Source organism: Abramis brama, assembly GCF_963993115.1.
Source record: "Abramis brama genome assembly, chromosome: 7".
Classification (NCBI taxonomy): Eukaryota; Metazoa; Chordata; class Actinopteri; order Cypriniformes; family Leuciscidae; genus Abramis; species Abramis brama.
The window spans coordinates 9,197,184-9,220,456 of record NC_139969.1 but is presented as its reverse complement, the minus strand read 5'-3'; the positions used below and the strand labels follow the sequence as shown (position 1 = coordinate 9,220,456).

The 23,273-nt window shown below is 37.7% G+C and overlaps 1 protein-coding gene across 4 annotated transcripts in view; it reads left to right on the top strand.

Annotated features, from left to right (window-relative positions):
* The first annotated feature begins 109 nt into the window (after positions 1–109).
* The window catches only part of camsap2b (calmodulin regulated spectrin-associated protein family, member 2b), a 59,159-nt gene continuing 35,995 nt past the window's right edge, over positions 110–23,273 (top strand). For all 4 annotated transcript variants that reach the window (XM_084119625.1, XM_084119623.1, XM_084119624.1 and 1 more), the window contains exons 1-3: positions 110–704; positions 9,231–9,490; positions 16,527–16,688. In XM_084119625.1, the coding sequence (XP_083975751.1) occupies positions 542–704; positions 9,231–9,490; positions 16,527–16,688 (585 nt within the window). In that variant the 5' untranslated portion in view covers positions 110–541. The remainder of the gene's footprint in view (positions 705–9,230; positions 9,491–16,526; positions 16,689–23,273) is intronic.

Genomic DNA, 23,273 nt, shown 5'->3' with positions numbered 1-23,273 from the left:
AAAAACGTTTTATTTAACAGCTGCATGAGTCTACCTCAGCCAGCACTGCTTGTCTGCGTCTGGGCGTTTCGCGCATGCGCACTCATCTTTCCCATTTTTTTTCCAGGCCAGTGCGGCAGGCGGACCGCAGGGAGAAGAAGAGATTTTAAGGACAGTTACAAAAGTTAAAGAAGAGGAGAAATCATGACACAAAACAGTGAACTCATCGACCGCCTCTCCTCGCCATTAAACGTGACATCCCTCATCATGGCGCATGTGTCACCTATGAAATATTGATTTTTGTCATCTAACGTTACACGAACTTGAGGATATAATGCCGGGAAACGGATGAGAACTACTGCAGACGCTTGGAATCGCTTGTTGGATATTGAATCCGGCGCTGGGGGATGCAGTTGGGATTGTTTTCGTGTATATCTAATCAATATATGAAAGGAGGATTATTGGACTGCACGAGCGTTTGGGCCGATCCGTTATATTTCTCATCATATTTGAGCATGGGAATGTCGTCCACCGCTGTGATCTCATAGTCCCGTGGGACGTGATGCAGCCACGCGTAGATGTCAAGATGGGTGATGCCGCAGAGATCAAGGAGAGCAAGAGGATGTTCATCGTGCCGACCATCAAATCTGTGGATCACTATGATTTCACAAGGGCCAAGATATCGTGCAGTTTGACGTGGCTCATCGCCAAAGCCTTTGGATCTGGTAGGTGGCGCTTGAAGGTTTGAAATTCAGTATTTTTAGTGCTGGAATAAGTTGTCACAATAAGGGCAATACATCTTAATTTCTTAGATACACTGGTTTTTAAATTGGGGGTCCCGGACCCCTAAGTGGGTTCCTGTAAATCTTTACAGGGGAAAAAAAGATAAAAATAATAAAATATTATATTTTATTTTATAGATTAAAGTAATTAACTATATCAATGTGTATAAAAGAAATAATTAAATGTGTAAATAAATACATTATTATAATGAGTATTATGTAAATACTAATTAAAATGAACTTAACATTTTCAAAATAATAGCCTATTTTAGATATTTATAGTATTAATTTTTCACAGTAGGCTATAAATACTTTATAGATGTCTTTTAAATTTTTAGGATGGGTCCCTTGCACCTAGCATTTAAAAGGTTGAAATCCCCATGTTTAATATACCCTTTCAGTAATTGTTTTGTCTTTCCTAACTATGTTATTGTTAACATTTATCTGAACGGCAGTTTCCACACTGTGACAACTTACCCCGCCCGTATAGAATGACAACATGCCTCGCTATTGCTTACCATGCATTCAGTCAACCGTCTTTTTTCATGCTTGGCAATAACAGCAGGCATGCCTTTTTTTTGGCAAATCTTTAAAGTATGTCTATATCGAAATAGACTTTAAAAATAAACCTACCTTGAGAAATGTTGACTGGAGTAAAGAAGTGACAACACACCCCGGTCTTCCTTATAATGTTTCTAATATAAAATTTTGCGACATGAGCGTTTATTGGAGCGATTTTGTTAATGGGTTACAAAATTTTGAGGAGAGAATTAATTAACAAATTTGCATAAACACTGTTGTTCTCTTAGGAGTCATAAACAAGATTAAAAGTTTAACCTCCTGTTTCACAGACAAGGCTTAGTTAGTCCCAGACTAAAATGCATGTTTAAACTGTTTTAACTGAAAGCAACTTGCACTGGCATAACTTAAACATGTCATTGTCATTGATTTGTCTTAAGATGCACACCAGTCATGTTTGTTTTTTTTCTAATGCATGTTTAAAAAAATACTTAAATGTCCTGATTGAACTAAGGCCTAATCCTGGCTTAATCTAAGCCCTGTCTGTGAAACCAGGCCAAAATCTGTAATTTTAAGGTATTTTGAGTGCAGTATACAGAGGTTAAAAATAGTGAATTTGACAAAAATCTACATGGTGGTAACTGTTTCCAAGTCTGCAGAAATCATTAGCCTAGATCCCTGCATAGACTCATGAAAGGCCACAGACTGGCTTATGGCTCTGTGTCCGTCCCCACAGTCCATAATAAATGCTCAAAGCAGATTCCCCGCTTCTGCACACTGTAATAGGATTGAATTTTCCAAAATAACTCCCTATGGAGGATTCTGGAATTAACATAAACACAGACAATCAACTGGACATAAAGTAATGTGGCTTTTATTGCTAGAGCGCCCACAACAGAGACGCCTGTGGAGTGCAGTGCAACAGGGCCAAGATGAAGACTGCCCCTCACAGGAGTGTGTGTGTGTGTGTGTAAAAAGCTTTTTTGCTTGTGTACATGAACTCTAATGTGGTTGATGAAGCATGGATTTACTCTGATCTCTATTGCAGATGTTTCTGAATCCCCTATATTAGTGCTGACAGTGACATTAACTAAAACTACTCTGGTACTATCATTGTTTTTGAACATAGCAGCCCTTGTGAAAAAGAAGTGTGCTTAATTGCATTGAATGTACACTTGTAGTGCACTTCAGATCTTAAAGGAACACTCCACCCATTTGCATTAAGCTTTGCATTGTTAGAAACCCAGTCATACTATTGAATGGTCGTGCAACACTCTCTCATTTTCCCCTGAGACGGGAGAAATCCGTATTTACCTCTTAACACTTCCTCCCACAATGACGCAAAAATCGTCATTTTGCGTCATTGTCGGAGGAAGTGTAAGAGGGGGGGATTTCTGTCTAAACTACAAGCACTAGTTCCCACCCTTTCAAACCCGCCCATAGGGGGTTGGACCTAATGCGCTAACAGACCTATCACAGATCAGTGCCAGTGCGTTTGATTTCCAATGCCATCCTCTTTTTCCCGGACATGTCCAGCCGTCGAGATCGTCCAAAATGTCCGGGATTCGGCTTTTGCTTTCTGCGGTCGCCATTCATTGTTTACATGCACACCTTTTGTTTCAATCTAGCTGAATTCATTCCGATTGGTGAATCTGAATGTAGTGTTTACATGAACGTTAAACAAGTGATCGGTTGATGTGCGTTTTAACATTGCTAAGAAAATTCCCGCTCCTCCGTGAGAGATGCGAGACCGGTGCGTCTCAGTAATGACGCCACCGGCCTCGCGCCGTTCTCCCGCGCCCCTCAGCCTCGTCCTGCTCGCCACAGTAAACATGATGAATGGCGACTGTAGAATGCAAAAGCCGAATCCCGGACATTTTGGGCGATCTCGAAATCCAGGGCAAACTCATCACGGAGACTGGCTAGTAGCTTAACTTTGTTGTTGTCAACTGCCCTCTCTTACCGGTAGGCGTGGCTTGGGAGTGGCCTCCTAGGGCAGCGAAGCAAGTGCATTCTGGGAGTTGTTGTCTTTCATCCACATAAGCCAAAAATACATTTTCTGGCTTTTCTTAGTCTAGAAAGCTCCAAATTCAAAAATAATTTCACATTTCTTCTACATAAATGACCTATTTTAAATACACATTCATCTTTCCAGAGGTAAAGTGTCCCTTTAAAGGGGTCGTATAATGCCATTTTCACAAAATGTAAAATAAGTCTCTGATGTCCCCAGAGTGTCTATGTGAAGTTTTAGCTCAAAATACACCACATATATTTTTATATAGCATGTTAAAATTGTCACTTTTTGAGGGTGAGCAAAAACGCACTGTTTTTGTGTCTGTCCCTTTAAATGCAAATGAGCTGCTGCTCCTGGCACAGGGGGCAGAGCTTCAAGAGCTCCTGTGTTAGCAGCTCCAATTACCTCACATAGACACACACTGAAAACTTTAAAAACTTTTAGTTTTTTACTTTTGAGTCGGACAAAGATGGCGAGACTCAAGAAACATTTCTGAATGTTTAGTTGATGAATTTATGCAGCTTATGTGTAGTTATCTTCTAGTCATTGATTAACATATTCTGTATTGATAATCTATAAATCGTGTTCCAGGGGCGGGGTTTATGTAAATTTTAGGGTTGGTGATGTCACAAACACGGGAGGAATGTTATGTAGTCCCTACCAGCCGTTTGTTGTAGTCCTTAAAAAGCAATTTCTTTAAAAGAAAATATCTCCCTTTGCTTTGAACCTTCAGCGTCGTAACTTTGCAGATGTTTATGCTCAAACAGCAGCTTTACACACTAACTAAAGTTAGAAAAGTGAAATCAACCACCCCTTTAAAAGGCCATCTCCCTCCTGAAAAGTTAAATGCCTCTCAGGACCAATCTTAGTGCAACACTCCCACAGTGTTCCAGCGTAACTCCCCCCCCCCCCCCCCCCCCCCCCCCCTTTTTGCTACATGGGATTAATCAATGCATGCTGATAGTTGTCTTAATCTGCATACCCTAGTTTTGCACTGATGTAAAAAGACTGACAGTGACACAAGACCTCATGTTGGCAAAATGTTTTAATCTTTTAACTATCAAATGAAAACCATAAAAAACTATAAAAAAACACCATGCATGTTTTTTAATGTTTGATTAAAAACAAATAAAATCAACCTGTGCGCACCTGTGCTCTCGTCATCAGTTGTGTCTGAGTCTGTATGCTGGCTTGTTGGCTCGTCCTTTCAACCAGCGTCCTCACCCTCCACACTTTGTTTTTTAAGGTAATCAGCTATTGACCTCTTCATTTTTAGACAACTTAATTCCTAAATTTCCCGAATTCCTTATTTGCGCGTTTCATCATCAGTGCGCCATGCGCGTGTACGTGACTGATATAGGTTAGCTACAATAGTCGGTGTTACAGTGTTCAGCCGCAACACATCACATGCCCACCGCGGCACCGCCCCCCACTATCGTTTAGATTTTTTATAGAAATAAAAAATAATTTAGTTGCTGAATCTCTACATTATATTTCTCAGCAAAGAGGGGTAACATTGATGTTTTTGAAGTCTTTGAAACTAGTATAAAAGATGCTGCACAGATGCAGGTAATTCACACATGCTTCTCTCTCTCTCTCTCTCTCTCTCTGATTCAATTAAATGCTATAATTCATTAATTCAAATAAATGTAATCTTACAGCACTACTTTATCTCTGTCTAAATTAAAGGTGGCAGAATTTTAGATCTAACGAGCCTTTACTGACGAAATAACCATCATTTTGATCCTTCCAGTCAAATATTGCACTGCAAACATCAATAACAGCTTTAACTTGTCAATGCTGGTAAATTACCATGGTATAAGCGGGATAATCCACGGCTAACAGTGCATTAAACGATTTCTGCTTCACGTTGGGTGTTTCTTTTTCCTGCATAAAATTGTTTTTTATTGCACAGCTAGCCATGGATAATCCCTCACATACAACGTATTACTGAAATAAGTAATATTAGGCTACTTATGTGTACTTACACTATCATGGCTATTTTTCTTAACACACTTAAGTACACTTTCAAAGAGTGCACTTTGTAATAATTAAAAATAAAAAGTTTTAATTTAAAGTACATTTATGATAATAATCATTTGTCATGCTTTAAAGAAGTACACTTATTAGTTTACTAGTTGACTAACATACTAAAGCACATGCACTTTATTATCATTTTAACTGTAGTAGTTTAACTGTAGTAGTAGTAGTACTGATTGTTACTCAGCATTACATTTAAATGTAATATACTTTAAATGTACTAAATTGCAAATTCATCATTTCAAATGTGTAATTACAAATATATTTAAACGCATGACATACACGTTTCAATAGAAATGACAAAGTATATTTTAGTTGCCAGGAATTTTTGTCAGTACATTCGACAGTAACCAGAAGACAATAGAAGTAATTATTACATACATAAATTTCCTTCTTAAGTGGGTCAAAAAAGCAGTAATTGCATTTAATATAAATTCCAATACATTTTTTCTGTAATAAGTTCATCTTTTTTAAAGTATGTCAAAGTGTACTATTTTTCACAAGGGAGGGATGTGAAAATAACGTTTACCTTGATAATCCTATTTTGGTATAAATGGTTGTGCCATGTAAATACCAAGAGTACCGTGGTACTGTTTTTGTAAGGGTGATAACATCTCCCCATCAGTCACTGCTCTTCACAGCAGAATGAAACTGCTGATCAGCATGAGAAACAAACACAGGAAAATGAGCCCCACCATTGCAAGGCATCCTTAGATTGAAAAGAGAGTCTGGTGGATGTCTGTTCATTCAGATACTTTGCTCAGAAATGAAAAATAAACAAGGTCACAAACAGATGTTTTGAGTGCCTGTAGGCCTTCACGGCTGCGTTGTTCATGCTGTCTTTACCCCCAGCCTTCATCTGTGGCATACTGCACATACCACGACAGAGAGCATTCGTTCCTGTTACATCACTGAAGCCTGAGGGGTGATGGGAGTGTGTGATGCTCACATGTGACTGTGTACTCTGTTATTCTCCCTGTAAACTCTTAACGCACTCTATTCTACACTCTATGTTACATATGAGAAATAAATAGTGCTGAATGTGCTTCTTAAGATGATAGTGTCGGCAGATTTTTAAATGAGACTGATTAAAATAATGTTTTCCTATGTTATGAGAAATGTATATATCGCAACTGGCGAGTCTGCCACTAGAAATATTTAAAAAAATGTTGTCATCATTTACTCACCAAGCTCTGAATGACTTATTTTCTTCCACAAAAGTCGACACTTTTGAATATTCAGGCTGTTTTTTTCTTCTTTCCTTTATTTTTTTAGTATAATAAAAGTAAATGGAGAGGAAGGCTGTGAGAAACATGCCCAAATTTATGCCCAGCTCTCCTTTCAGTGTTCAGGAGAGTTTATAAGAGAAGGGGCATTGCCTGATTTGTAAAGTGTTGTTTTGAATCAGATATGTTTAATAAATTATTATTCGACCCTGTTCAAGATATTGGTCTAATGATTCATTTACAAATTGAACCAGTTCTTCAGTTTAAACTAGTTGAGAACAACTGGAGGGGAAGATTATCAGTGAATTATTACTTTAATTTTGGTCTCTTTTATACAGTATATGAAAACATACAGTTAACTTATACTATAATGCACAAGTATTAGGGAGCATTTTTATGATTATTTTATAATGCTTTTAGTAAATCTTGACAGAATTTACTTTAAAATCCTACAGAATGTAGTATATTATCTGAAGTAAAAACCTTTTGAATTGACCTTAAGAGTTATGTTTTCTTACAGTAACATTTAAACAAAAGCACAGAGTTGGACGTTTGAAAGGCTTTTGTGGGTCGTGGTGACTTGCTGCCTCAGGCTTTTCTCTCTCTGACCCCTCACTTCCTCCCTGTGTTTGTCATGCCTTCGAGAGCCGCTTCCTGCCTCTGTCCGAGTTGGGATGAAACGCAGGGGAAAAACCTTTCCATAATCAGGCAGCTCTTTATGAGCATGTTCAGGAAAAACTGTGAGCTTTACAGAAGTAGTGTGTGTGTGTTTTATGTTTTTGGCTCTGAACTAGCGAAGACTGGCAGGGAAAGGGTTTCCATTGACGCAGCAGCTTTTCATAAAGGTTAGGGGGAATGATTTTAAGAGTTTTCTGATGCCTCTGTAAATATTGGAAGCACAATAACTGTTGCTAGCAGTTAATGCTAATGGAGGAAATAAGGGATGGATAATGATGGTCAGCTATTCATTCAACAACTAAATAGATCATTAGTGTGAAAGATTTCATTTTTTATTTAATTTTAATATTTTTAAAAATGCATCTTATGTAAACGTCCCATAAGAAACTTAAAATCAAAGCTATCCCAATTATACTAGACTTTTTTGAATCAGTTATTTTACATTTATTTTCATATACGCTATATGCTTTTACAGTGCTTTTAGTGCCTGGTTAAACTGGATGGCGGGTGCTTAAGATACAGTTCAAATGTAGTACAGCTGTTTAGGGAATTCACACCTGTAAAAATCACGAATGCCCGGTACTGATTTTGGGATGTCCCACTCGGACAAAAGATGACCAATAGTGGCATTTTCTCTGGATGTGGCTCCTGAACGGTGGTCCTACATTGTACAGTGAGGGAGGTTCAAAGACAGCCATTGTTACGGTCTTGCGACCAAAGATAGCCTGTGATAATTTTCTGACAGTGTCAGAAATTCAGCATGATCTTCTCACAGTGTGTTTGCTGCTACGACATACATCTACTGACTAGCCAATAAAAATGCAGCATGAAATGGCGTATTGATCAACGTGACATGGTGCTAAAACATAAAACCTCAAGCTCTGCTTACAAAATTGGCATGCCAAGTTAGCCTCTTTTTCCTAGCCATGACCGCATCCATATTCTCCTCTTTCGCTTACTCCTCTTCCTCCTCTTTTTTGCCAAAGTGTGATTCATCTTGCTCTATTTGTTTACCACTAGCACATGCTGATGACATTTTACTCTTCCATACTAACTTGCGTTGTAGCCTATGATTCAATAGGTGTCATCATCTTATGATGTACATACATGGCGTACCCAAGTTTATTAGATCCACGTCGTACAGTGTGATTTGTAGGATTATAGGTAATCCTATAGACTTACAGGATTGCTGAAATCACACAGTCTGTATCAGGCATTAAAAACAAATACAATAATGCATGTGTTTAAGATAATCTAACAGAAAGTGTACTGCACCTTTAAGACACATTTCCTGCTGCTGAAAAAGAAAAAGAACACGCATACACAAGACATACTGAAAGGAAATGACCCGGGAAGAGCAGGAATCTGCATTGCCTGTAGTCTGACTCACGCTGAAGCATTATGGGATGCCAGGAATTTCCTTGGCCTTCTAGACTCAGCTATTTGCAGTCGCACTTAAGCGTCAGAAACAGAGCCGAATTGTCAGTCTGTTTGCAGATGTTTTCATCCTGATGCTGATAATTTCTATTTACGTGCATCACAACCGTTTTTTTTGTGTGTGTGTGTGTTTGTGGGCAAGTGCTCGTGACTCGTTTTTGCTGGCCTGTACCTGGGCGTTTACATGACTGAATTCATGCATGCCTGTACATGTCTGTTTGTGTGTGTTTGGATCTATGGTGCTATTCTGAAGAGCTTCAGTAAATCAGATTAAATGAGAGCCATAATGGGATTAGTCTGAAAACAGTGTGTCTTTCTTTTCAGATTCCACTCATTGACCTCACATCAGTCTGTCCGACCAAGCATTGATCCTGAATCAGATTTAAAGGCACATTAAGTTCTTTTTTTTTTCCACCTGAAGAATTGAATAGAACTGGTTTTTGACAAATATGTTTTACCCACCTCACATGACTAGCTCAAGTAATCACTTTTTCTCATTACCCTCCAAATTCTTGGTTGTGTAATCAATCACAGTCTCTCTCTTTCTCTCTTTAGACTGTGTACCCGTGGAGTTGGACGATCCGTTTTACCGGGACCAGTATGATCAGGAGCATGTGAAGCCACCGGTTGTGTCTCTGCTGCTGTCCGCGGAGTTGTATTGCCGCGCGGGGAGTCTGATCCTCAGGAGTGACGCGGCTAAACCTCTGCTGGGTCATAACGCCATCATCCAGGCCCTCGCTCAGAAAGGCCTCTACGTCACTGACCAGGAGAGACTCGTGACTGAGAGAGACCTCTGCAAGACCCCCATACAGATGGCAAGTGATCTGGCACTACACCTTTATTTATTTCTGTTGCAGAACTGACATACTTTCAGATTTAGAGTGTAAGGGTTTCAGATGTGCGAGACTATTCGACTAGTCGATTAAATGATAATGCTGCTGCTAGTCGACTTGGAAATACTAGTCTTTTTTTTTACACAATGAATCTTTTGCTTTATATTTTTACAAATACAATGTTTAAATTGCTGTTATGTTAATGTTTGTATGTTAATGTAATATGTTAATTTTTTATATATAACTTAATGGCTTGAGGGTGAGTAAATTATGGGATAATTTTCATTTTTGAACTAACTCTTTAAGCTTGCTTATAGGTTTGTTATACAACCGGTTATAAGGGACAATACAGTATGACATTTTTATATCAAATTAAAGGAGAAACGGCATGAATGAAACTTACTTGACACTTGGAACAGAAGCTATATCAACATCCTAATGAAGAGAATACACTAAAATCATTTATAGTTGTCAGTACACGTTAGGCTTTCCTTGCGAGTTTGCTGGCTGTCATGTGTACAGATACTTTTCATACACGTGAAGCGGGTTCAAACCTGGACATGCAAGTGGTTGCCATGGTAACGGGCTAACTACTATCGGCCTAAAGGTATCAGTCAGAATTTTAATATCAGTGCATCCCTAACTGAAGCTAAATTATATTACATTTTAGGCTACATATTTAGAAGACGCTTTTGTCTAAAACTTACAAAAAAGGAACAAAGCAATTCGTCAAATATCAGTTATAATACAGGTTAGACAATAATGCTAAAGTGCTAAGATCATCACAAATAAACAAAAGATTTTGATGCACGTCATTCATATTAAATCGTATATTCCACCCCATACAATTGAGAATCACTTTAAACATGCAGACGCAGTTAAGACAACTTGATGTATTCCACTTAATACACAATAAAACAATATACAATAAGATTCGTTAACAACGTATCTCCTGGTGTTCTTCTAAAATGAGGGCGAGCCACAAATCCGTGAGTACAGTTTACAAACCCATGGGAACGGATTGATAAAGCGTGGGCACGGTTTATGAATTTGTGGGTACAGATTGCAAAAACTGAAGGCACAGTTTACAAATCTGAGAGCGCGGATTAGAAACTTGTGGGTACGGTTTATTAATCCGTGGGCACGATTTGTTAAACCGAGGGAACAGTTTGAGAATTCGTGAGTACGGTTTATAAACTGAGCAGACGGATTGCAAAACCGTCGCCACGGATTGTTTTTTTTACTCACACAGGTGACTTCCCGGGCTCCGTATCCTCCCTTAATGCTGACTTCTGTTGACTTGGGACAAGGAAACGACGCATTTTAAAGCTAATACTTGCACACACAATTACCGATATCAATAGAGCTGTATACAGTTTTTTTTCTTTGCGTGTTGCGCCTCCCCTGTGGCTCTTTGGCGCCCCCCAGGGGAGGCGCTCCTCACCTATTGAAAACCGCTGGTCTACACTATCATACTAAACTGCATATGAGTGTGTTGAAAGTTATAATGTTATTCTGTGTGTTAGTTTGTTGTCTGTATGAGACTAGCAGTAAGCTAGATCAACATTAGAATAACATACTGATCATATTCTAACATTTCATCACGTTTAGCTATATAACATTGATTCGTTTTATATACATTTGCTCACCTGTCTAATAAAGCACATGCAAGAGCGGCGTCCCTGTCAAGTCGAAGTTTGTCGTTAAGCTCTGTCAAGTCGAAGTTAGTCGCGGACGTGGAGCTCTCGGCATCTCGAAAACGCCGATATTGATCCTCGTTTTATTTCTCCTTTTGTCCCAAAGTCTGTTTGTCATGGTCCATAATGTTTGAACGAGACAACAACAGCGTGCCGCTAGACGTTACGCACTACACAGTTGACCACGTCTGTCGCCATGGTTACAATGGCAGTACGAGCGGAAGCCAGGGATAACACGGATATTACATCATTGACAGGCGACAAGTGAGCAGGGAGTTGTAGATTTTGTTGTATTTTGTATTATTAATTATTTTGACAAAATAGTAAATCATTTTAATATCAGCTAATAATTGGCCATAATAATTGCTTATTGGTATTGACCAACATTTTAATATCACTCCATCCTTAGTACCGACTAAAGCTTTCATCAGTCTGTCGTAATGCCTTCATTGTGAGTTTCATGGAACAAGCTTAATATGTGGAAATTATTTTGGAGTGCATTGTGTTCTTCAGGTTTCCCTGCTGTTACTATCATAAGTAAGGCAGTGATAACATGAATCTGCTGGTAGTGGACTGGTAATGCATACTGTGCTGCTTTTGGTCGCTATATGTAGGCTGCAGTGTGTACTTGATTTAAGGGTGTTGTAAGATGTAAACTGTAGGGTGGATGAGAACTGGACGCTGCCATATTAGGAACTACTGATGTCTGCATTGCAGTATTCCCTTTCTCTCCCTCACTCTCTCTGCAGTAACAGTCAGTATCCTTTCAGTATTCAATTTAGGTGCATTTACCTCTCCAAGAGCACTGCACCCAGTCTAGTCCATCTGTTTTAACACAGACACTACAGGCACATTAAGTCGCGAACACCGACACATCCACAATCTTGCAGAGTCTCCCTACGTACAGTAAGCTTCAAAATGAAAACACATCTCCACAAATTTGTCTTTGCATCAGCCACAGCGTGTGTGTTTATGATTGGTAGGGTTGTTCAGATAAGATGTGCACATATCAGAAGTGCATGTCTTATCTGACCTTCGTTTTGTCTCACATTGTGCAAATCTCTCCCACTGATACACAGATACACCTTACCATGTCCACAAACACAGGTCATTCTCCTGTCTCTGTAGGAGTTCACTGTAATATGTGCACATGGGTGGGTTTGCCTGTTGGCATGGCGATTAGCACTGCGGCAGTGTGTCGAGGTGTGTTTGACTCAATTGGGGAGGAGAGGTCTGCACTGCTGTGAAACTGCATTGATGATATTCCCTTTAATCAGCATATTTGGGAGCAAAAGTGTTGACTGCACATATGCTCTCACTTGACTATGTAGCAGGTTAAACACAGAAGGGACTGGTTTAAACTGTATATGTACATTGGAGACTGACGGTCTGAAACCACTGATGAGAATGCTTTGTTTTGTTCTGATTTTAAATAAACATGTTGCATTACCATCCAATTAATTCCCTATGGACAAAAGACCCTTAAGGTTTCATGACCCTTTAAGGTGCGGCCACATTAGTTAGTCACATTAGTCACATTAAATCTATACGAGTTTCTTTCTTCTGTTGAACCCAAAAGAAGATATTTTGAAGAATGTTGGTAACTTTACAGTTTTTGGTCACCATTGACTTCCATAGTATTTTTTTCACACTATGGAAGTCACTGGGGATTAGCAACTCATATAGGCTTAAAACAACTTGAGGGTGAGTAAATTATGACAGAAGTTTCATTTTTGAGTGAACTATCCCATTTAACTATTTGATATTTCACCTAGAACAGGTTTAAATTTTAAATAATAAAAATTCTTATATTTTCAAAGTGGCCTTAAGACTTTTTGGACCCCACTTAGGGCTGCACAATTAATCGCAATATCCATGTAATCGCACTTAAACCGATTTGACTTGTCGCGATTTTGAAATCGCAAAGGCTGCGATTTATTTTTTATGCGCAGCTTGTCAGTAACCTATGGCTCTGTGATCAGTAATAAATGCTGGTCCATCTGAAAGCACTACGAGTTTGAGTCACTTATAACATGCATTTGAAAAAGCAACACACGCCAAACATATTTCCAAACATGAGAAGCATTTGTGAACATCTTTTCCAACAAAAGACAACATTTAATAACATGCTTTTACTCCAAACTCACTTCATAACGACAGTTGAGCATCCTTCTGTGAGATGATGTGGCTTTTTACACAGAATAAGGCATTTGTGTGTTTATTAGTCATCATGTTTAATCAATCAAAGCGTTTCAATCTTCTGTTTATTCAGCTACAGATAGTATGATCAGGACTTGTCTGACATTAGGGAGATGAGAGGGTCTGTATCTCTTACCATTGGAGAAAGCGTAACGGCTAACTTGGATCACATGAGGCACCTCAGCCTATTGTGTAATGGCAGTGACGTCAGTGCACGCAGTTCAAACTTTTATGACAGTCAGTTACAGCTTACGTTAATCAGTTTCATGCGGATTTTTAACGCGTTGGTCTTGTGAATAAATGTTCTATATTTGGTGTTATATCACTAGTAAAGTTACCGTAGGACTGCTTTGTTTGTGGAATGTGCTTTACTGCAAATATCTCTATTAGCTGAAAATACTAGTCACTGCAGGGCGCAATAAATACACTTAAGATTAGACTAAAAACTTAATTGTAATTTAATAAATATTTCATTCATTAAAATTATATGTATTTTTTACCATCATTCATTAAAAAGTACCCTGGTAATCCAGAGTTCTCGCGAGAGCACAAGTTGAATTTGCTCAGCGAGTTACTCTGGTATCGAGTAATGATGCTCATTAAATATGCCCTTGTATCCGAGCTGCACCAATCACATCGGGTTATCTGATATAGGCGGGCCAGAGGCGAGCTAAACAGATGATGACAGCGCTGTGACGTCGAAGTCATTAGTAAACATTGCAAGATGGCTATGGATGAATACCAGTTGTTTGAAACGGCTTTGGCCGCTACAATGAATGAGTTAGACTTGGCTTTTTTATTTAAAATAGGAACAGAAGATGCCGCTTGAATCGTTCCTTTGCAAGAAGGACGTTTTTGCTGTTTTGCCAACCGGATACGGTAAGAGTCTAATCTACCAATTAGCTCTGCTGGTAGCTAAGCGTATGGGGTTTATTGTTGTGATTGGTCGTAGTGTTATCCAATTGCGTGCAGTGAGTTTTCAAATCATGCTTGGTGCCGCCCCTCGAGCTGGCCGATTTTCATTAGTCGACGCCAGACCATTAATCTTTTAGATTTAGGTCTGGATTTCCAGGCTAATTAAAAAGCATTATATCATCATCATTAGGCACACAGTAGTTGGCACATTCATAATTTATTTTAATTAAACAACATACAATATAACACAATATTTATAATTAAATTAATCATTTTAAAGTGCATAATATCAGCGTCATATATGCATACATGTAGTTATAATAGTCATTACAATTCAAGTCTTATCATAACTGGTAAAACCTGAAAGTGGTATTTTTGATATATATTTATATATAGTGCCCTGCAAAATGGATTTTAGGGATAGTTCACCCAGAAATTAAAAAACATAGCAGTGGAACACTAACCTAAAACATTACGAGTTGTGTGTGGCAGGCTGGCAGCACTTAGTTGGACATGCTGAATGTCGAACTGAGAGAAAGATTTTTGGATGCTTGAGATAAATGCTTAGTAAAATACTTAAGACATAAGACAGATTAAAGATTAAAAACTTAAAATGCTTGTCATCAGTTAGTATTTATGAGAGCTTTACATTTGCGAATTGATTTAGTTTTAACTAATCAAACTGTCTAAATGGCAAAATATGAGCACATGCTTGAAAGCACGTGCTTCTTCTGAAATGATTTATACAGCATGTTTGGATTTTAATCTAAATATTTTCTTCGTTATTTAGGGATGGTGAAAAGACTACGCTTGCTGATCTCAACAGATTAAACTGTCATTTTGTTCATTTTAGTTGCTTGAGGATTTGTTTGGTTACATGTTTGAGCAGTTATGTTTGATTTGGTTTACATGTCCTTTTTATAATTTTAATCAGAAAGTTACACTTTCAAAGAGATTTTATGCCAGTCAAAGCCTAAAGATACTCTTGTATCAAACTTAAATAAGTAACATAAAATAGAAACAACATAATTTTAAATGGCAAAGCACAATCAAATGTTGCCCAGTGTACAAATACACAAGTAATGGTTTACCACTGCTGCACTTTCCAAAGATAGGACTGCTAGCAGCTACAGTAATTAAGAGTTTTATATTGGTAAATGGGTTAAGGAGAGTACAATATGGAGTTTTGGTCTGGCATTTCTCCAGGACATCACTTCCACAAGAGGCCTGAGACCAGAACTTTATGCCCCATTCATAGCCATTCATAGTCCATTCATTTTATTTAATTAAAATATTTTATTTAAATGTATTTCCCCCTTTTCCTAATTTAGATAATAATGTGAAACACCTGCGTTTACATGGACACTTATAATCGGATTGACGGCTCAATCGGACTAAAAAGCCTTCATGTAAACACATTAATCGATCCGATTGAGCTCGATCCGAATGAAATTTCGATCGGATTGAAAGGGGTGGTTTATCCCTTTTGTAATCCGATCGAGAGAACATGTAAACACTTGATCGGATTGAAAACCGAAACTGAAAGGACTGCGCATGTGCAATGACGTTAAATAGCGTAATGACGTATGACGCGCGGAACGAGCTGTTCTTCCTGTTGAATAAAGTGTCATATTAATAAGTTTCCCGTCATTCTAAAATTCTCATTTCACTCGCGCGTCTGTGAAGTAAAGCAGGACAACATCCCACCAGTCCTTGTTTTGGATTATCATCCACAGACGACTGGTTTTAGCCGTGGGGAGGGGCATTTTTACTGCATGATCAATAAGCAGCACGGCAAAGCGGTTAATATGCTCTAAATTATGACCAGAGACGAATTAATATTACGTCTGCTGTTTAAAACAAAAGAGGAGAATATTTATGCGCGAAAAGCGGGAAACTCTGTATATTCGTGCAGTGTGCGCATGTCAAAACATCAGATCCGATTTGAAACTTGTGACATATAAACGTGCACATCAACCCGATTACTTTATTTATCATTCATGTAAACACCTTGTTCGGATTCATCAATCGTATTGATTTCATTCCGATTGTGTCCATGTAACCGTAGATATTGTGAAACAGTTTGGTATGTATAGTATTTAGCTGTAAATTATGTATGTTTCTGTCATATACTGTATGTCAAGGCCTGTCATTTACTGTAAACAATTGCATTTTTGTTATTGGAAAACATGTAATTTCTTTTTCAGAGTTCTCACCTTGTGATGATCGACACTTTAATGATGGCGTACACAGTAGAAATGGTCAGCGTGGAGAGAGTGCTGACCTGTATACAGAAATTTACTCCTTTCCTTCCTGAAGAGGATTTCCCTTATGATGCTGAAGAGGCAATAACCACTTGGATCAATAAGGTGAGAATCTTACTGCATTAATTATCCACTTATGTTGTGTTTCCCCTATTTTTACAATTTCCTTTAATGGCAGCAGTCAGAAAATTTGTACATTTTAAAGATAAATTCATTAATCTGGTGCATTTTGAGAGTTAAAAATTAAGAGCTCCAACTCATGTTCAGTGTGCAAATTGAACAAAAAAAAAGTCTGTGCATTGACTTGTACCTGACCTTTAAAGTGGACTGTAGGACTTGTGCACTAGAGATGTGCAGATCAGCTCTGTCACCTGAATCTACTGTTAAAAATAAATCATCCACCCGCCAACCGCTCAAACCTATGATATTCTCTGATTTAGATATCTGCACCTGATCGTCACATTACAATTATTCAAATTCTCGGTGTTAAGCATGATGATATGGCAACATATCACATTGAAGTAGGCTGCTTTTAAAGGTGCTCTAAGCGATGTTGGGTGAAGTCACTTCTTGTTGACGTTCGAAGTATTGTCAAACAAAATTGTCAAACCCTCCCTCCTCCTCATCCCGTCCCCTCCCCCTTCCTTCCGTGCTTCCTGAAACAGTCATGAACCATTTAGAAAAACCAAACTGGATTTACACACCTGTCCAGCAGGAGCCACCTGAATGTCGGATTGGAAGCCCTTCTGCCGGCGGAGTTCTCGCCACCTTTTGAATGATTTTCCGATGTAAATTCAGGACTTCGCGCGTTGCTTCTCCTTTTCCCTATTCTTTGTTATTTGTTTATCGGAACGTCGTCTCTTTGGTCATGTGTCAGCCTGACTTGGTCATATCAAAATTCTCAAGAATATAAATTTTTAACGTTAGTCGTTGTCTAGGACATCTCTCCTCTAGCTAACTTCCCTCTTCATGCTTCTCTTTCCTCCACTCCCCACACCCCCCTTCATGTGCACATGCACTAACCCCCCAACCCCCACCCCTAAATCATTCTTGTTGGTTATTGGCTGGAACACTATTTGTTATTGTTTTGTGGTCCAGGCTGGGCCAGTTTCTTTTTCTTGCCGTTTGTGGAGCCTGGGCTGTCTACAGAGACAGAGAGGCTAGGCATCATAACGCTAGGGACAGGCAGCTAGCGGATAGTGAGGAAATGTTTGCTGTATGTGACAAAAAAATGTTTGGCCTAAAAAACGTGTGACATCGCTTAGAGCACCTTTAAATGAACATTAATTTAAAATAAAAGTTCTTCTTTGTCAAAATTACATTTCTTTATAGCCTAAACACAGGCTTTACTCCCTTCAAACTTAAATTATCACTGTTTCATTGCATTGTTGGAAAACACTCTTATCAGAATATTTCTGTTAAAGCTACACTGTGTAGGATTTTCTCCCATCTAGCGGTGAAATTGTATATGACTACCAACTGAATATTACTTTCTAGTCCCTCCCATTCTGAGGGCGTTTTAACTCCTACGGTGGCCGTATTATTTATTTGAGCGGGGCACAACCTAACGCAGGGCTAGTTGTAACACCCTTGATTTAAAAACTTCCATACATGCTAGCATGACAAAACTTAGTGTATTTACTAGTTGCCATCTCAACACTTTATAGAGAAAAAATTGCGCCAAAATTCAGAAATCTTTGGAAGATATCACTGAACATTTATATAACCATAGCAAAAGTAAATTTCTTACTTATGTTAATTTTTCATCTCTATTTTTGGTGTTAATTTAAATCTGATATTATTTTAATCTCCAATCTGTTATTTAACAGTTGAGATAGTTTTTAATGTTGTATTTTATTGAGAAAATATTTTAGTTTGTCTTGTATATTTTTTTGATTAGATCAGACAGCATTTCTGATCCACAAAACCACATAATTGTACTAGACGTGTGGGAAATTAATGTGTGAAAATTAATGTGTGAACCCTTAATCCTCCCTTGTCTGGCTTATGCTACTCTGAGCAATGCCTGAACTTTGTATTTTGAGCACTTCTTTTTTTGCAAGACTATAAGTGTGTCCCATCGAGTAATCAAAAGTTCTACACACACTTGCAGTATTTATGCCTACTTGAACACTTGGGCCAAATAGAGGAAAGTTATAGTGTCAAGTTATGAAGCAATCTCATGTAGGGTTTTTCCTTTGTGTTTTATATAATGACCACTAGAAGGTGCTCTAGGCATGTTTCTCATTGTTGGTTTCTCAAGGTGCTCATTTTTATTGTATAAAAATACCGTCATGCAAGTAGTAGGGTTGGGTATCGGTCAAATTTTTTTGATACCGATACCATGACTTCAATACCGGTTCCTGAACAATAGCTTTTTCGATACCAATTTTATGAACAGATAATGTTATAGCAGAGGCTGTAACATTAATGTGAAGAGGGGAAAAAACAAGAAAGCTAAACTGTTAATGCAGCTAACCTTAAGGTTAAGCACACTTTACAAGATGCCTAGTTTAATGTGAGTTTTCACGTTAAAATTCTTCTGTATTTAAAATTGTAATTTTTCTGGATGGTTCAATTAAATTGTATTAATCAAAAAGCATGTGTAATTAATTTAAATCATGAAATGTGTTCAATTTAACAGCAATTTAACAGTTTAACAAAAATGACATTCTTAATGGTTTTTTCTTTCAAATTACGTTTTATTTTTACCCAGTTCTGTGCTTTCCATTTAATTTTGTCTATATTCCATTTTAATGGTTTAATCAAAAACATATCTCATTAATTGGTACTCAAATTAAGGCATAAAACATTAATTTATCTTTTATTAAAATGAAAATCAAGCAAGCTCTTTAATTTTTTGTCAAACAATTGCTACACAACAGAGGTTTACTGTTAAAATTTTAACATGGAAGAAAATTATAATTTTTATTATTATTATTATTATTATTATTAGTAGTAGTAGTAGTAGTAGTACATTAAGATGAACGTTAGTAAAGTCAAGTCACCTTCATTTATACAGCGCTTTTAACAATATACAGTAGGTTGATTCAAAGCAGCTTTACAGTGATAATAGGAAATTAACAGAGATTGTTTTGGCTTTACAGCAGCTCTAGAATAAAGTTATTGTCCAGCTTAAGTTAGTTTTGATTGATTCACTTGCAAAGATTATTAGTTATTAAAGCTGCAGTCCGCAGTTTTTCCTGTTTGTCGCCATCTCTGTTCGAAATCTGCAATTGCAGTTATTTGCGGATTTATCAACTTTACGTGGGTTGTACATCGGCATGAAACAGCGCGGATGAATCCAATGTTTTGAGGTGAGTGTGCGGCTGTCAATCACCGCGCCGGTGTGGATACTGGCAATCAGAATCACAGATTATACTTTTTGGAAGTATGACCAATATTATAATTTTCAATGGAAAATGACGTCTGAACAAGTAAGTAACATCCACTTTTGTTCTGATCAACTAAGGGAAAAAAAAAGCATTGCAGTAAATCGCGCTGATTAAATCTAACGATCGCTTATCATATCATGTCAAAAACTGCAAATCATAGAAGAGCAGTTATTTTGTACAAACAAATAACAATCATAGTGCTATGAAATAAAGAATGGAGAAAATGAAGTCAGCATCTCCATAAAGCTTGTCTGCTGAAGAAAGCATGAAGTGCTCTGAAAATGTCCTGGTAGACGGCTGCGTTGACTCTGGATTTAATAAAGCACAGTGGACCAAAGTCCTCTTTTCTGATGAGAGCAAATTTTGCATCTCATTTGGAAACCAAGGTCCCAGAGTCTGGAGGAAGAATGGAGAGGCACACAATCCAAGATGCTTGAAGTCCAGTGTGAAGTTTCCACAGTCTGTGTTGGTTTGGGGAGCCATGTCATCGGCTGGTGTTGGGCCACTGTGCTGTCCACTCAACGCAGCCGTCTACCAGGACATTTTCAGAGCACTTCATGCTTCCTTCATTTTCCAGCAGGATTTGCACCTGCCCACACTGCCAAAAGAACCAAAACCTGGTTCAATGTCCATGGTATCACTGTGTAATTACTGTGCGATTCCATGTAATATTCTAATTTTTTGAAATCCTGTTTTCGTGGGTTTTATGAGCTGGAAGCCCAAATTATGTACAAATAAACAACTAAATACTTGAAATCGTTTAAGTTGTGGGCCCTGAATCTATAATCTATGGAAGTTTAACGTTTTGAATGGAATTATGGAAATAAATAAACTTTTCCATGATATTAAAATTTTTTGGAAAGGGTCTGTATATTTCACTGTGGACTGTCTGGTTTTTTTTTGGCACTGTAAATAAATTACACCTTGCACGAGAGTGCTCTGCGAGTAAGCCATCATTTTGTTTACATCCTCACGGACCCAAGTTACCTTTATTCCTTCCCCGGAAGTGTCATGAACTGCTCCGAGACTCGAAGGTAGATCCAAATGCAGCTTTTATTAAAAGGCAATCCAGACACGTAATCCAATAAACAGGCAGTGGGTCAAAACACAGGTAGGCAGTCCAAACAAACAAACAAACAAAAACAAAACAAGACAGGCAGGGGTCAGAGACAAGAGAGTAATCCAAGGAACAGGCAAGAAATCCGAAAACCAAGAAACAAGAAAACCAGGAAAAACGCTCAGAGTTGCAGTGTGACACTAAACAAAACTTTGCAATGATTGAATGAATGAACAAGGAATAAATAGGCTGAAACTAACAAGGATGATGAGACACAGGTAAATGCAATTAGTGATGAGTCCGGGCAGTGAGTTATGGGAAATGTAGTTAGTGAGAGAGTGACAATAGTCGGGTGTGGAGTGCCCTCTGGTGGTTCTCAAGGGCACTCCAGCTGGTGACCGTTACAGGAAGCAAGCAGTGGCACTCGCTTCATCACAATTTCAAACACATTTTCATTATTAAAAATTCAATAATCCATATTCACCTTTCATATTTCACTTCCAAAATATTCAAACTGTTTAAAAATCAATTTTTCTAATTAAAAATGACTTTTCCTGTGTAGCCTTCATGCATCTTTCTCTACCGTGAACGAGATTAATGTTATTCCCCGATGCGGATGTACGGATCCAATGTTACATTTTTGAGGTTGACATATATTTCTCTTGGTTGTTTAGTTGCCTTAACTTTATATTGTGCTGCATGCAGGCTATTAGGGTTTCCCTCAATACTTAAGGATTCCCCTGCTGGACATATAAAACGCTTAATGTAGCTTAATGGACTAATTACAGTGATATAAAAGACCAAACTTGCAGGCAAACAGATTGACTCAGAATAACGCGCAAGCGTTTCCCAGACTGGCATAAAGTTGGCTTGACGTTGGACATTCGCACATTTAGGGACCATCTCTGAAGTGTATACGACATTGGTATACACGTTTCTAACTTCAATAGCATTTGAATAGAACGACTTGCAGTCATAAAAAACTTTTTAATAATGAAAATGTGTTTGAAATGTTTTTAATTGAAATATTCACAGCTTAAATATTCAACCATTTTGAATTTCAGCCCATAAAAATGTAAGCCCTAAAAATACAATGCATTAAAATGCAAGCGTGTTCACCGGTTCACCATTTACAGGTCCAAGCGATGTCAAATGCAAACAACAAAATGTGTTCTCTAATACTACCAAAAAATCATGATTCGTAACCTTCATCTCCATACTGAAATCTCAGATGGTCAGACAGTGATTCATCTTTTATTAATCATTAAAATATTGGTGCCAGAGACGCTGTTAGCCCCGAGACTAGTGTACTCTGTGACTTTTTATGTGTAGCTTGAATGAGTGATATGAATAAACAGTGCTCATATACGGCTGCAAAATAGAATTCCTTACGTCACGACTTAACAAGCAGATACTAAATAGAAAGACTTATTGGTTTTTCAATTTCCAATTCTGATGGAGGAGACCCAGACATCGGTGTGGTCACCAGCCAGTACAATGCCAGTGTATTGTAATAATGTGTACACTAGCAAATTAAATTTAAATCAATCTTTACAAAATATTTGAAAAGTGACAAAAAGGAAAGCTTAGAATTATGTTCATCTGCAAAGTACCGGTAATTGCAGTCATCATCTTATGCCAATAATGTCTAAATGTAAAATATTGATGTAAAACTTCACAATAAGGTTCAATTTGATAACATTAATTAATGCATTAGGTATTATGAACAAACAAATGAATAACCCTTTTCCAGTATTTATTGATCTCTATGTCAATGTTAATCTTTACATATATGCTAAAACATTTTTAATAAATCAACAAGTTGAATACATTTAAATGTATTATGAATATAAATGAACAATGAACAGAAGTATATTTTTATTTTAACATTAACCTAGAGGAAAAAAATCCTTGTTAGAGTTAATTGTTAACATTGAGTTTTAAAAGAAACATACTGTGACAACTCTCTACTCTTAATACATTATTGTATATTACTGGATTGTATATATTATCTTGATACACTTGCACATTAGGTCCACCTACTGCCAGCTAGAAATGGCTTCTGCTCCAACTTAAATGCTTATTTTATGCAGGGTGAAACAATAAATAATTCAAAATGATAATTGTGACAGGAAAAAACAAGAAAGAATGCAATTTACATCTAGTTCTTCAGTTCTATGCAGTATGTAAGGACCTCTTGTCACAACGAATCCTGAAAACTGAAAAGCATGAGGCTGC